A 15332-nucleotide genomic window follows, 5' to 3' on the forward strand; every position below is an offset into this window, starting at 1 on the left:
TAGCAGCAGATATGTTAGAGGCTCGTGATAATAAAACTCCCATCAACCCCAGCCAGCATGGCCAGGTGTCATGGATGTCATGGAGAGCATCAGGTTTGGGAAGGCTGTCTTAGACCAAGTTTCTTCAACTCTTTTGAACAAGCCCTTCTTCTAAATTTGTTTTGCCTTCTCTTGCCCCTGCCCCGACAATCTATCCCATAGCAGAGCAAGCAGAACATGCTTTGCTGGCATGTGCAAAGATTTTTGGATCAGGGTAATGTTCTAAAACTGGCATTAGAAAGATGAATGGAACGAGACGTCTCTGACCCCTCTTAATACCAGGAAAATCACAACTTTATGATTCCGTGAAGTACCATTAACCCCAAGAAGCAGCTCTTCCCAAACCAGGTTGGGATAATGAGGCCAATAAGACTCCTCCATAAGGCTTGTCAGTGCCCTTGTAGAGGTATGTTTTAGCTGATACTCCTTCCTGTAACTTTGCACCCACTTCCAGGCATTCTGTGAACTCCAAAATTTGAGGATCACTCTAGGAAACCCATATGTCATCTTTGCATGGCCTAGCATTGATTCCTAACAAACAGGATAACCAAAAATTAACATACGATAAAATGCAAAGCAAAGTGCTGAGGCTTTTCCTCTTACTTTCATGTGACTTTTCTGTTCTTTTGAATAAAAGCCAAGAGTGACATTTATCAAGAGATTACTTGCGGGAGAAAGGTCTCGGAGCATTAAAAAAAAAGCACACTATAGGTTAAAAGCAATGTGTGAAACCCAAGATTGGAAAATATGACATGAAAGTAATTTTCCCTGGCTATTGTTTTCAAGCACATTACCCCCCCCCCTCCAAATCCCCCAGTGCTTCCTCCTCTCGACTTCGGCTCCAAAGCAAAATGTCATCAAATTGTAAAACGTTATTGTATATTATTTCCAGAGGCGTTTATGGAAAGCTTGAATATTATTTTATTCTTCACACTATAATAGTCCCTTGTTAAAAGAAGAAAGGGCACATTTGAAGAACAGTTATTCGCCAGTGGTTAGAAAGCATTGATGAACCTGCAGACCAGGGGTCAGCAAACTTTTTCAGCAGGGGGCCGGTCCACTGTCCCTCAGACCTTGTGGGGGGCTGGATTATATGTTGCCATGCTTATGACCCACATTTTGGGCAAAAACCCTTATTGGGACCAACCCCAATGTTGCCCAAATGTGATTTGGGGGGGGGGGGTCCCTCATACATCCATGCTGCTTCCTTTGCGTTTTACGCATTGACAGTTATTATTTCTCTTGTAAGGCAGAGGGGTGGGGGGCTGAGGTAAGCGCACCATTCCTGTCAGCCCTGGAGAGCATGTGCACATGTGTGGGTGAAGGGAAAAGCCATTGGCCACGCTAAGTCAGGCTGACACTGCTCAAGCAAAAAAGTTCTTTTCCCCACGTGAGGGAAGACAGGGTGGCGGCGGCTATTTACCTTTCCACGTTGCATCACATAATTTTTGACTGTGCTTTTCACTTACCGGCCAGGAGCAAGTTTCTTGCTCAATATCTTAAGGGAATTGCCGATGATACAATTGAAGCCAAACTGAGATATCTACTAATTGATGATGACCCCCTAAAATCACTCATGGTTGCCAGATTCCTGTTAAGCGTCCTATCCCTAAAGAAGAGAAACGGTCTCCTGTGTGATTCGGACAACCCCTTTAAACCATGATCTATGTTTTAGGCGATATAACCATTGATATCCCTGATTAATTTATGAGCAGAGGGCGATGTATAGGTTACAAATTTATTGTAATGTATGATGGTGGTTTCTGTTTTGTATGATGGTGGTTTTTGTTGTTGTTTTGCTTCGGTTACTGTTTGTCTTTTGTAAGTTTTGGCGATTTTAAATTTGGAGGTTTAAGTATAATATGTTGGTATGGGAAACTGTCGTGTAACGGGCCAATGGCCGTAATAAAGATCAATCCAATCTATTTACCTTTCCATGGCTCAGCACTGCCGCCACTCCTGAGGTGCCTCCGAGCCCCTGCCGCCGCATCTGCCCTTCCTGAGGTCAGTGGCCGGCAGCTCCATGGTTGAAATCCGAACTGTGGCTCCTTTTCCCTCTTCCCTACCCCCCACCCCAGAAGAAAAGATTGCTGCGCGTGCGTGATGGATGGATGGAGAAGGGGCTTGTCTCGAGCAGCTGCCCGCCTCACTTTTGACCCCCAAGCCTGGCTGAGTTGCAAAAACTATTGAGCGTGCGCGCTATGCTGGCTGCCTGGATTCCTGGACCATCTGTGGACCAGATCTAGAAGGCAATTGGGCCTGAACTGGCCCGCAGCCCTTAGTTTGCCAACCCATGCTGTAGATGTTCTTCAACACTTAACAAATGTGTAGCTGTTCCAAACTGGCTGTGATAGGATAATAAGTATGAAGGCTGGGATTCCAAGAACAACTTGGTAGTCATGTTTACTATCAGACGCAATAAGGTTTTCCTATCTAGTGGCCCAGTTTCTTTTTCCAATCCAGGCTGGTGGATCTTCTTCCTTGTAGAGAGCTTACAATAAAGATGAACCAAAAACTCCCAGTTTTGTTTCACAGTTCTATTCACAGACTGTGGCGGTGAGGGGACAGTTTGGGAAATGATTTCAGGGGTGTGGGAGAAGACTTATCTGGAGAAACAGACTTCGGGGGGGGGGGGCAAGAGAAAAGAGGCATAAATCCTGCAATGTTTGTTGGCAGAAGAGTATCATTACATTTGCAAAGTTAGAGGCTTACCTTGAACAGAGGAGGATTTGATATCCCACAGCCTTCCCCCCTCCCCGATGTCGTTTCCCCCCTCAAAATGCATCTTTTGGATGGGTGCCGTATTGTGATGTAGCCATTTTCCTGGGCCATGTTGGGGAAGAAAGTGCTCCCCAGGTGGGAGAGAGAGGCCACTGGAGCTGCGAAAAAGAGCACTCCTGCCAATTGCAGCAGCAAAAGTAAGTATTAAAAGGTGTGGGTGGGAGAGAAAGCCTGAAACCCTGTTTTTCAAATTAAGCCCACCCCTTTTCCTGGAAATTTTAAAATACTACTCCCCTCCCCCCCAAAAAAAGAGGTAGAGAATTTGTCATATACCCTTTATTGTCTGCCCTTGAAGTAGCAAAAAAGTTAATTTCTTGAACTTTTGGCTCAGCTTGTCTCCAAGCAATCTAGATCTTCTATTACCCACCCACCCCACTGATTGTGTGGGGAAAGAGGAGCCCTTGTGAGTCACAACTGTTGTTGTGTATCTCTACTGCGATGTATGAGGAGGCTCTTTGTGCAACTGATTTTTCCTTGTGGCTTTACATGTGGGACCGAGAAATCTTCTCATACAGCCTGTCATTACTCGGGTTTTCTCATCTTGCACTTTGTAACTCTTGGAAAACAAATTTATCCCAGCCTGATTCTAAAATGTACTTCTCCAAGTTGGATCAAAACAGTGCAACACCTTTAACTTTGGTTTCACAGTGGCACTGAAGAGTCATGACTGCGTTTGAGACTGGAGTCAAAAAAAGAACAATACATCTATTGAGTCATAAGCAAGGTTCTACCAAAACGGAATTAGAATTTACCTGTTTCAGTGCAAGAAGCCTATTGCTATGTAGCATCTCCAGTTATTTCTGTAGGGCGAGAGCTAGTGCTTGTCTGAACACAGTTGTTTGATGCCCTACATCCCTCCACTAATACGAATTGGGAAGCTCCATGTGTTCATTGGAATTTCTACACCTGGAACAGATTGCTTAATTAGACATCGGTATTCAGTGCTTGTTGTTTCAAAATAAATCCAGTTATGCAAGGAATGAAGCATGATGATCTTTGTGCATATTGTGTGAGAGCTAATGTTTGTCGGCTTTGTACTTATTTGATTTCCCCCTTCTAAATTCAGTTACTATATTGTTTCATATTTTGTCTAGTTGACGTTTAGAGAACTATTCTCACATTACCTGTAGGTTTCACCTGTGATGTAGGCTATTCTTGTTAGCATATTTTTTTTGGAGTATATATTGTTCCCATAAAGGAACATATGCAATTATAATGAGTTAACAGGAATATTAGCAGCCCAGCTCAGACTGCCAGAGGTTACTTAGATTGGTGGCAGGATCTGTCCTCTTTAGCAAGGAAGCCAAGAGTTTTCAGTTGTGATGTATTAACTGCAGTCGGCCAATGTGTAACTGTTGTAACTCGCATCTCTTTAAGAGGTGTTGGCTCTTCTTGCAGGCAGATGCTTGGTGAGTGCTCTTGCAAAAAGCAATGGTATAAAACTGTTGGAAAATGTTGCCCTCAAGGTAATTCTCCCCTGTAGTTTTGTCTGTTGGTGAGAATAGTTGCTTGCCTCATTAATGAAGGAGGCCAATCTGATACGCCTCTTTCGTTAAGCAACCAACAATGAACAAAGTAATTCAACCAATATAGTGTCAATTCTTCTTGTAAAAAGCATAGGAAAGAATGTTTTAATTATATCTGCCCCTCCATGCTTAAGGGTATTCCGTTAAAGGAATCCGGGGGTGTTGATCTAGTCCGAAGCCCGGCTGGGGGGCTAAGGCCTTGACACGACCCCGACGGGAACACCAGGGGGAGCTTGAGTTGGTTCACATCGACAGGGCTCCCCCTACCGGTGGCTTACCCTTACCGGACTTCCTGCACAACGGGCAGGAGTCAGATATAGTCAGGTCCAATCAGTGCCTAAGCCAATACCGCTCATATTCTGTAATTCAATAAAGTTGTGGCCAAAATTTGCCCAATAACATAAACCTAATATCTGTGTCCTTGCGTGAGTTATTTCCAACGAGGGGGTGGCTGTGGGGTCTCGACACGCAATGAACAAAGTAATTCAATCAGTATAGTGTCAATTCTTCTTGTAAAAAGCATAGGAAAGAATGTTTTAATTATATGGGGCTGAATGCTGCAATCTTTGCTTTTTTTTAGCCAGTGGTTTAGCCACCTTACTGTACATATACTGTCTTTATGGGTCGTCATCATCATCATAGTTAACCTCCCACATGAGGCAACTTGCTCCTCCGGTCCTGGTTTGAGTTGAAACCATAGTTGGCCCTTTCATCTGAACCAGCAAACAGTGGCTTGCACATGCGCTGCAATCCAGGATCATTATTTATAGTGTCTTTCTGACTATAATGTAGGAAGTACTCTCACCTTACACCCTCAGTATAGCTTTAGCATAGACTTATTATAATACAAAGAGTGCTAGCTGGGTCACATCTTCCATTAGTGGTGTAAGCTGGGTTGAGGGCGCAGGAAGAGGGTGTTTAAGAGGCAGAAATGTCAAGTCATTAGCTGGTATCTGATACTCTGGTTGCTTTATAACTGGACTTGTGTTTGCATCAGTTCATGTTGCTCAGTTGCTTCTATTGAAGATAAATGTTCCCAGCCTTAAGGTTATGGTAGGAAGATCTTGAAAGAGGCTCTTAAGAAATCTTTGCTTAGGCAGCCATTCTGTAAAATGAGCACAGAAAACATACAATCAGCTATTCCAACAGAATGCCTATGGAACTCTACACATAGCAAAAGGGTATACAGTGGTGCCTCGCAAGACGAAATTCATTCGTTCCGCAAGTTTTTTCTTCTTGCGAGTTTTTCGTCTTGCGAAGCACGGATTCCCATAGGAATGCATTGAAAATCAATCAATGCGTTCCTATGGAGACCGTCCGGGGACAGAGGGGAAGCGCCACGCGCCTTCCCCTCTGTCCCCGGACCTGTTTAAAGCAAGGGGCGGCGGGGAGAAGATTGCTTCTCCCCGTTGCCTGCCCCGCAATCTCCGGCGACAGAGGGGAAACGCGCGCCTTCCCCTCTGTCCCCTCTTTTGAAGCAAGGGGCGGAGGGGAGAAGATCCCCGGAGATTGCGGGGCTGGCAACGGGGAGAAGTGATCTTCTCCCCGCCGCCCCTTGCTTCAAAAGAGGTCCGGGGACAGCGGGGAAGACGCGCTGCGCTTCCCCGCTATCCCCGGAGCTTGCGGGGCAAGCTTCATTTTGCGAAGCAAGCCCATAGGGAAATGCGTCTTGCGAAGCGGCTAAGAAAACGAAAAACTCCTTCGTCTAGCGAGTTTTTCATCTTCCGAGGCGTTCTTCTTGCGGGGTACCACTGTAGTAGTATATTTAAATTTCTTTTGCGCTTTGAGGCTTAGAAAGTGCATTCCAGAAGTGAAGTGAATACTTATTTAAATAAAGTATTATAATTTCAAATACACACCCCTTCAGTATTTCCATACAAATTTCTTTAGAATACCCATCCTGTGCATTTGCATTACTTGGGGCAGATTACATCAATTAAAAACAAAGCTATCCCATTAAAAACCAAAAATCATCAGCAGATAAAAACATTCTTAAATTTCTGATTTACAATCCTATTTCTGTCACCTTCATCACACACTTTAGACAAGTCACACTTGCTCTTTTCTTATAAATTGAGATCAGGGATCAATTGCTTACTCAGGATGGGGATAAGAAGGAGATAGTAGCCAGGTTTCTGCAACACACAATGATTTGTGAATGTTATACATTATACAACATTAACCTAAGTGTTAGATATGGGTTTTTGATTAGTGCTTTACTGAACCCTTCTGGAATCTTGTATATATTCCAATAAAAGTTTGAGAATATGTCTCATATGGTCATATAACTTTGATTGTCCTGGGGTCAACTTCTAAATTTCAGAGTTTCACATTTTACTCGGGGTTTTTGTTTTCTCCTTCTCTTTCAGACCACAAGTTGATGAACTCACACTAGTATTGTTCAGCGGGCCCCAAATGCTATTTCAGCTTGTTCCTGTCCGAAGTCTCTGAAATAGACATTTTTTGGCATATGTTCATGGGAGAAAGATTATATGTAGAGAAAAAGGAAGCTGGGTCTTCCCACTAAAAATGTTGTTGTTGTTGTTAAGTGATTGTGAACCTTTTGAACAATAGATGCATTTTTAGAAGATCATAATTATATTATCATAATAATTGTAGCTTTAGGATTCTGGGAAATTTGCCAGCTTGCCAATGAGATACCTAATACATACCCAATTACGTAAAGGTAAAGGTACCCCTGCCCGTACGGGCCAGTCTTGACAGACTCTGGGGTTGTGCGCCCATCTCACTTAAGAGGCCAGGGGCCAGCGCTGTCCGCAGACACTTCCGGGTCACGTGGCCAGCGTGACAAAGCTGCATCTGGCGAGCCAGCGCAGCACACGGAAATGCCGTTTACCTTCCCGCCAGTAAGCGGTCCCTATTTATCTACTTGCACCCGGGGGTGCTTTCGAACTGCTAGGTTGGCAGGCGCTGGGACCGAGCAACGGGAGCGCACCCCGCCGCGGGGATTCGAACCGCCGACCTTTCAACCGGCAAGCCCTAGGCGCTGAGGCTTTTACCCACACCGCCACCCGCATCCCCACCCAATTACATACATATACTATATACATATACCAAATACATATACTATATACAATTTATTTCCTTTAAATAAGGCCCACCTGCACAAGAATATTGTGATTGTAACATATTTTTCAGAATCAAAAATGGTTGCTAAATCTTCCCTTCTAAGGGGATGGCAGAAAGTGAAAATGTCCCAAGAAGTGAAAATACTTGTGTCAGAAAATGGAGAGAATTACTAGAGCCCTTATTTGAGTTCCATGTTTCCCCCTCGCTGTATAGAATTTCTAGAGAGCCCTCAGGTGATAACTGCCATTGATTCATCATTCTCCTATCATCAGCTAGTTTAATAATAATACCTTTATTGTCAATGTACAACCTGTGTACAATGAAATTAACCGATTCTTAATCATTATTAACATCATATATTTCTTTTGATAAATCATATTGGAAGAAAAGAAGCTGCAGCAGCTCTTAGATTTAATTTCATGCAGTAGCCCTTCCTTTTTAAAAGGCTCTTTGCCATTATTTATCCAGGCTGTGCTGTATCCTTCTTTGCTATGCCATGGGCCTTGTGGTCATAGTGCTGGTGGGAAATTTCGGTCTCGCTATTTCATTAGCCCATTAAACCATATGTAGTTTGCTAGATTCTAAATCATGTCTGCTTTTTTTATATATTTCCATGATTTTAAAATTGTACATTTTGATCATTTGTCTGCCTTGTGTAGTTTTAATTATATTGTAGCTTTATTTTTACCTGCCTCCATGAGAACAGTAAACAGAATACCAGTGGATTAAAGAAATGACGCAATGAATGAATGAATGACGCCATTTTCAGCAAATGTGCCTCTCAAATATTTGTCTTCTGGATTTCAAACTGATTCCCCCCACCCCAGCAACTCTGTGTGTATATGTGTTTTCATTCTCTTGATGAGTATTTGTGGTTTTTCTCAGTTTATTATAATCTGCCCTTTTAATTAACCTACTGCTTGACTCTCTTCTTGGCCATTAATGAAGTTATTAAATGAGACAGCATCGTATGGTGATCCCTGCAGCACCTCAGCGTGTGCTAACAGCACAGAACAAAAGAAGGTCCATCGCAAGATGACCTTTGCCAGTCCAACCCAACTCTCCACATGGTCCTTTTAATTGTCTTTTGGAAAGCAGACACTTTGGAGAAAGGAGCCTCAGAGACCCTGGGGGAATTAATGCTCTTGCTGAGACTTCATTGCTTTGGTCTTTTGTGTCCCCACAGTGTTTTTCCACTGAGCTGCTGCTCTTGATTAGCCTTTGAGGTGCTTTGCATCTCTCTCTGGCTCTAGATCCTCTGTAAAGTTTGTTCAGTTTCTTAACAACATACCCAGCCACTTTCTCATGTGACCAAATTCTTAAGAACCAAAAAACGACAGAGAAGTTGGGATGGAGGAATTGAAATCTGAATTGAACTATTCACCATTTATAGATTCCCGTTTCTCTTCCAAAGGCAGTTTTATTATTCCCCCTCCTTGCACCGTCAACATAAAAGGCGGAATTAATGGAGAGATAATTTTAAAGAAACCATCTCCCTGACTAATGGGTTGCTATAGACAGTCCTTCCAAGGTGTCGGCCAGTTATAAAGGAACAGCACTTTAAAACTATGTTTCTGGAAAGTTTATTCGTTCTCTTATCTCTTCTAAGGTTAGGTACACTTGGTCAAAGGGGCATAGAAGAACTGAAGTGCCTCTGTAATTTGCAAAGTAGTGGAATACCAGGAAATTAAATTACTGGAAAGTATTGACTTTGGTGATACTCAGGACTTTGGCAGGCAATAGAATTGCAAGGTATTAACATCAAGGCTGCTAGGTATAACCACATTTAGACATAATCTTCTTTTTTTTCTTTCTGTTTCTCTCTAGATTTGCCACAGGATGAATTACAGGAAGCAGAAAAGCCATGAAAAGCGCAAGAGAACCCTCAGGAGGATTTTTAAAATCTGTGCATTTACAATCCAGCAGGAACAATTTATTTTCCTCTGTAGTGAACGCAACCAACCTCAAGAAGGAAGTCCACTAACAGTGCAAAATGCTTCCAATTGCATCCAGGCACCTGGCTATCCCTTACTTTGACACACTTTCTTATTAACAGGTTCTGGACCACTTACTAAGCAGTCATATATGTATGGGGTTATAAGTGCTCTTTAGAAATTCTGATGTTCCATCAAAGACTTTATATACCAAGAAATGCACGTACGCACACAAACATTTCATGCGTATATCTCAATTTTTAAGCCTTTCACTGCCCAGTCTGACTTGAGGATTGTTAATTTTGCCCTAATGTTACAGCTTTGATAAAAGTTAACCATCTCCCTGTCCCCCTTCAGCTAATGAACTATGTTACTAGACTTACCATTCAATATCCTCAATAATACATATTTCCCTTTTCCGGCTAGCTCCTGATGTTATTCTTGATAGTAAAATCTTCATACCTGGCTTTTGGAAGTTCTGAAACTCAGGGATATAAAAATGAGACTAGTTTAATTATTCATTTATGCCTCAACCATATATTTTACAGAATTCCAAAATCTGAAATACATAGGGCATCTTAGTGGGCAGATTCAGAGAGTGGATTTGATTTTAACTATGTAACGTCATTGCACATATCTGCCAGTCCCAACTTTCAGGGTTCAATCCTAAAATGTTGGTGTTTGGATATGAAATAGCAGATTTCATACAATCTTGAGTTTGAGAGTTGCAGCCCTAAAAGGTCAGGTGTTGGCTCTAAAATTGAGTATTTTATATATGATAACGTGCACAAGAAAGCATTTGAAAGGACTAATGCTGTCAAGATGAAAATAGGGTTAATTCAGGAACATGTACCATTGTGTGAAAATCACTCAGGTCTGGCTCCAACGCTACATGCTTTAATTAAGGCATATGCTTCTACTTTTGTTTTGGTCCAATTGGTGCACCACAGATTACAAAATGAACAAGCCACTAAAAGTATCAATCAAGGATTGGGTCCAGAGATAAGTACCACCTGACCCACCTCAGAGTAAGCATATATTGTTGGCAAGGACTAAGTTATGGGCAAAATACAGCCTGTTAATCGCTTTAAAATAAGCATATGCTTAACTCTTCCACTGAAATAAATGGGACTTAAATATACCTTATTCTGGCTGGATCACGCCCAAAGTCATTGTCATTTCCTTCCATTTTGGGTCCTGTAAAAAATCACTACGTGATTACCATTTCTCATTGTAGAATTTTGTCTTCTGCAAAATTGGGCACAATTCCAATTCATCTTTTTCTTCAGCCTGTGAATACTGGAGGAGAAAGCATCTCAGTCTTATCTCTGTCGCTTTGTCTGTAAATTGGCTTGTTTTGAATGTTTTGCTCACCCCCCAGCATCCACTTCCTGTTTGTGTTTGGTCAGATCGGGGTTAGGGTAGCCTATTTGCTGGGGCTGATTTAGTATTCAGCGGAAGTAGTGCTATAAAGTGAAGCTGTATCTGTTCCGCTTTTTGCTGACTTCAGTTTTTTCTGGTAACTCGCATTGTAGCTGTAGACTCTTGGCTAGCCAGGTGCCCATATTTATGTTTCTGTTTCTCTGCCCATAGAGGCCTTTGGTGGATGTATTTGGGACTAAGCCCAAATCAGTGATGCAGATTTGCTTAGTGTTAGTTTGTGCAATATTGCAACCTTTGGATTTGAAGTCACAGTTCAGTGTTGGTTGCCCCGGAACTCTTTCTGATGCAGGAGAATGGTTTGGATTATGGCATCAACACACTTTGGGCAAGCTTTTATTTGTGTGTCGTATCTCTTTAGATGCTGCTTTGTTCTCTTCCTGCTGCTGGATCTTTGTTTCAACATGGCTGTCACAGTTCAACATGTCTTTCATGGTGAGGGCCTCATCCTGAGGGTGTGTGGGTAGGACCCAGATTTGAGGCTACATTCCTTCCTACGCATTTTCCTGCAGGAGAAAGTTGGAAACTCATGAAATGGACCTGTTGTGTATTAACGGGAAGCACGTGTGTGTGTGTCTTTCCCTGTTTCAGGGACCACTGAACATCCAGGGGGAACTAATCAATTCCCTAAGCTCTTCAGTTTAAACATTAAACACAGTTCTAAAAGCCTCTTTTGTGGTCACAGTTCTCTTCCAGATAATTCTGATAAAATGTCCTATTTTGCCACTCTTTATTGTTGCATGTGATGGCGTGCCTGCGGTTACTTTATTTTTAAAAATGATAGTGGTGCTTGATTTCTTCCTGAGCAACTTCTTTAGAATTTTAAATGTCATTGTTTTTCAGAGGAATTAGGTCAGTGTTTCACAGAAGTACCGGTAAAAAACAGAATGAGCAACCGAAACCAAAAACACTCCCCTACACTGCGCTCCAGCTATAGTGGAAAGGACAGGTGGACTTGGGGAAGAAAATAGGTCTGTTGCATTGGTGTCATTCTCCTGGTGTGGTAGATCTGGGTCTGGGCTTTGAGTTAACACTACGTGTCTGAACATTCCTCCATATTACCCCATGTCAAAGATACTGTGTCAGGGAGAAAAACTCCAGTCTAGCCTTTGCCTTGATACCAAACTTCATATATCTAGAAAGGCTTTTTTGTGAGAAAGTTTGCCATCACGAGAGACTCCACTTGCAGGTTGAATTGTTGCCACTTTCATTAAGACCATTGCAAAAGAGGCTAGGGTCAAGCAAATGCTTTGCCCAACTTCGTATCGAAAGACTAGAAGCAGAACTACCAACTTCCATGATGTTCAAGTCCATTTTCTCCCCAGGAACAAAGAATGCAGTAATATATCCCATAGCCACAATTGCCAGCAGAAAGCTCCAACTAAATCCGGATTAGAGATCGGAATATCCCACGCCCTTTGAACAATTAAAAGCTGTCACCAACATGGAAAAAGGGGTGTCTCCCCGCCTAGGGATGTGGGTGATTTAATGTTGCAAGGTTTGTGAGAAGATGTAAAAATAAAAATCCCACCTCAGCTGGGCAGCTAAGCCTCTGCATTTGCATGTAAAGCAGTGGAGGCGATCAGACGATGCGCAACCATTTCCTGGAAAGGTCTCACTAGCTCATTCCACTTGTAACCCTAAGCCAACCCATGGTTTAACACGATGGGCAAACGTGTGGGTTCCTGGAATCAAGATCACAGTCTCAGGTCGCCTCCTTTAGTCCTGCTGCAGACATGCTGCTCAGGACCAAACTGTGGCTTAGCTGAGTGTAACTTGTAAACTGGGTCACCTCCTGTGATGGATATAGAATATCTGTAAAACAGGCTAAGTTGGCTGATTCTGCAAAGTAAGAGTTTGGGGCTTTTAACAATGGAAGCAGGCCAACAGAGGCTCGGTTTTGTCACATACATATCAATGTTAGTTTTCTTTGATTCTAAGCATAAAGTTAGTGAAGCGTGGTATGGAATTTCTATTGAAATTCAGGAGAGTCCCTTGGGAACGTTTTACTGTTCTCAAACATTTATGACAGGCATGCACAAGATGTCCTCTCTGGGTGGGACACCAGTTGTGTATTGTGAATCCTCGGGTGTTTGATCTAAAGCACCTGCATTTATGGCCCCAGCTGGACTGGAGAACAGTATCTGTAAAACAGGTGGAAGCCTTCAGTACATGGTTGGTGTAGCACACCCAAGGGCCACAACTTGTGCAGTCTTGGCTTCCGATGTGAATAGAAATAGTGTGAGAACATCAGGCAGTTACAGAGTTCCCATTCCCATCAGGACAACCTACTAGGCAGAACTACAGTATTTATAAAGAAATAAAGAAAATGCGAATTATTCATGGATAAAGTATGAGTAGTAATAACACATGGAGGTCTTTTACCTTTTTGATAAGATGGAGCAATTAATTACATACACGAGTTCATTTAGGAGGCAGGAAACAGTGCAGGTGAGTCATCATTTTCATTTTCCTTGGCTATGTGGATGAAAGTAGCTCAAAGGACATTGCCATTTGTAGCGTAGATAATAACGTAAACAGAATGCCCTCCAACGTAATATCTGTTACAGTGTGATCATCTTGACTGCCAAAAACAGAAAAGTCAAAGCCAAATGTGTTTAAAAATTAAATATAAGCCAATTTGCTCATTGGGTGGAGGGTGGGGGCTGCTGTGCAAAAGTCGGCACCCATGTTTCTGAACACAGGGGGAAAAATACTGCTAAGTCAAGTGTGGGACTCTGAAGCGATATTAAGTTGATTACATGGCTAATAAAGAGGTCACAATCCTTAGTGTAAATTGAATTTTCTTGTGTTAGTTATTTATATTTTCAGTAAGGGATAAGAATATTTTTTTAAAAAATGTTCATTTACAATCAGACAAGCTTTAAATATGCAGAATGGGTGTTAACGTCATCAACTTATTTAAAAAGTATGCTCTATTTTTATGAGATGCTTGTACCAAAACAAATGTTTGTCTTTGTCAAATATATTATAGGCATATATAAATGTAGGAATTGTGAGCAAAATGTTTTATGTTCTAGCCAATTCATCGCAGATGCTAACTTGATATAGTTTGAACTTTCTACCGTTTTTCAAAAGTATTTTCTAACTTGCATCCTTCAACAAAAATGTCCAATTTCGATTTCTTTGAAGAGCTGAATATTCTGTATTACTTGATTGCTGAAGAATATTTGTCCAAGGCTATTATCCACAGAGCAGGTAAGCATGCAAAGTTGCATCTACATTGGTTGAGTTATTTAATAGCACGAAAAGCCTATTCCATAAATCAGTTAAATCAAAGCATTTAAAATGTTGTTATCTAAGTTGTGGAGGGAGATGAAGGGAGGTTTAAGAGCTACTATACAGCGTTCTGTCATTTGTGGATTGTGCTATAATAACTATTTCTAGTCTGCCTTTCCATTTTACAGCTGTTACTAACGTAAAGCAATTCATTTGTAGACAGAACATGGACTTGTTACATTGTCCACAATTCTGAACTACATTAAAACCTGCAAATTGTTTTTGCTATTTTGCTATCGAAATAGTATTAGGCAAAGAGTAATACATGTCTTTTTCTATTAGATTTTATTTCAATCATACAAGGTTTCTTATTGTCATCTATAGTTCTGTATTAGGTGTACACTTGATATTTTTGTTGCTATATATGGAGAATATTTACTGCCACAAACCAAAGGATGTTGGGCAAGGATAATTTTCATGTTAAATCTGTAAGTAGAAATATACCATTATTTATGTACTGTGCTAAATAAAATATTGTCTTTATCAAAACAGCAATTTTTACACATTTTTTGAAATGGATTTATTTGCCTCTGAAATCTTTTTAAATTATCAGTCTTCTGCAAAAGCAAAAAGTAACTAGAGATAGGTTGTTGGATGAGATTTGTGGTGCATCTGATAAAAAAAGTTTAAATAAAAACATTTTACCCTACCTTTTTGAAGGAAAATTGCCTTTTGTTCTAGGTGGCTTGATGGTTCAGGATTTGCCTGTCGTGTTAGCAATACAAAGGAGCTCCTGACTGATCAAGTGGCCTAGTTACTGGCTGATAGGGGCGATGCCTTATCTCTTCTTGTTTGTTCAGCCATTATCACCCTTAGTTAAGCATGGCGTGTTGCTAGCTGTTGCTCTGTCTTTAGGGCAGGCTGAAGCCAGCATCCTGTTTGAGCTGCTGGCGTCTGTTTCAGGGATTAAATGTTACATCCAATTTCTTGTAGCCTTAACAAATCTATGCATCTGTGATTAAACTCCTGTGTAGTTTATTTAGCAAGATCAGTTCAAATCTACAGCACCTAAATGGCACAATTGAAACATACTTTATGACCGGGGGGGGGGGGGGGCTCTATAAGTTTCTTTGCAGTTCTTTACCCAATTTTTTTAAAGTACCGAGAAGAGTCATTCCTGGGGAAGGGTCATAGTTCAGTTGTGACATCTCCAGTTAAAAGTCTTTCAGGTAGCAGAGCTGGGGAAGACATTTGCTGTCACTGTACTGGGCAATGTGGAACC

General features: G+C 41.6%; 1 protein-coding gene and 1 long non-coding RNA gene across 3 annotated transcripts in view; one reads left to right on the forward strand and one right to left on the reverse strand.

Moving 5' to 3' along the window:
• BBS9 (Bardet-Biedl syndrome 9) overlaps window positions 1–14759 on the forward strand; it is a 226820-nt gene extending 212061 nt beyond the window's left edge. For both annotated transcript variants that reach the window (XM_077916509.1, XM_077916510.1), the window contains one exon: window positions 9264–14759. In XM_077916509.1, coding sequence (XP_077772635.1) covers window positions 9264–9304 — 41 coding nt within the window. In that variant the 3' untranslated portion in view covers window positions 9305–14759. The remainder of the gene's footprint in view (window positions 1–9263) is intronic.
• Window positions 3079–10650, reverse strand: LOC144324954 (uncharacterized). Its single transcript, XR_013390264.1, has 4 exons — window positions 10513–10650; window positions 9754–9848; window positions 5152–5451; window positions 3079–3726 (listed from the first exon to the last, which is right to left on the reverse strand). It is a non-coding gene; the product is annotated as an uncharacterized LOC144324954 (long non-coding RNA).
• Window positions 14760–15332: the final 573 nt, after the last annotated feature.

This window comes from Podarcis muralis, chromosome 12 (assembly GCF_964188315.1).
Source record: "Podarcis muralis chromosome 12, rPodMur119.hap1.1, whole genome shotgun sequence".
Taxonomy (NCBI): domain Eukaryota; kingdom Metazoa; phylum Chordata; class Lepidosauria; order Squamata; family Lacertidae; genus Podarcis; species Podarcis muralis.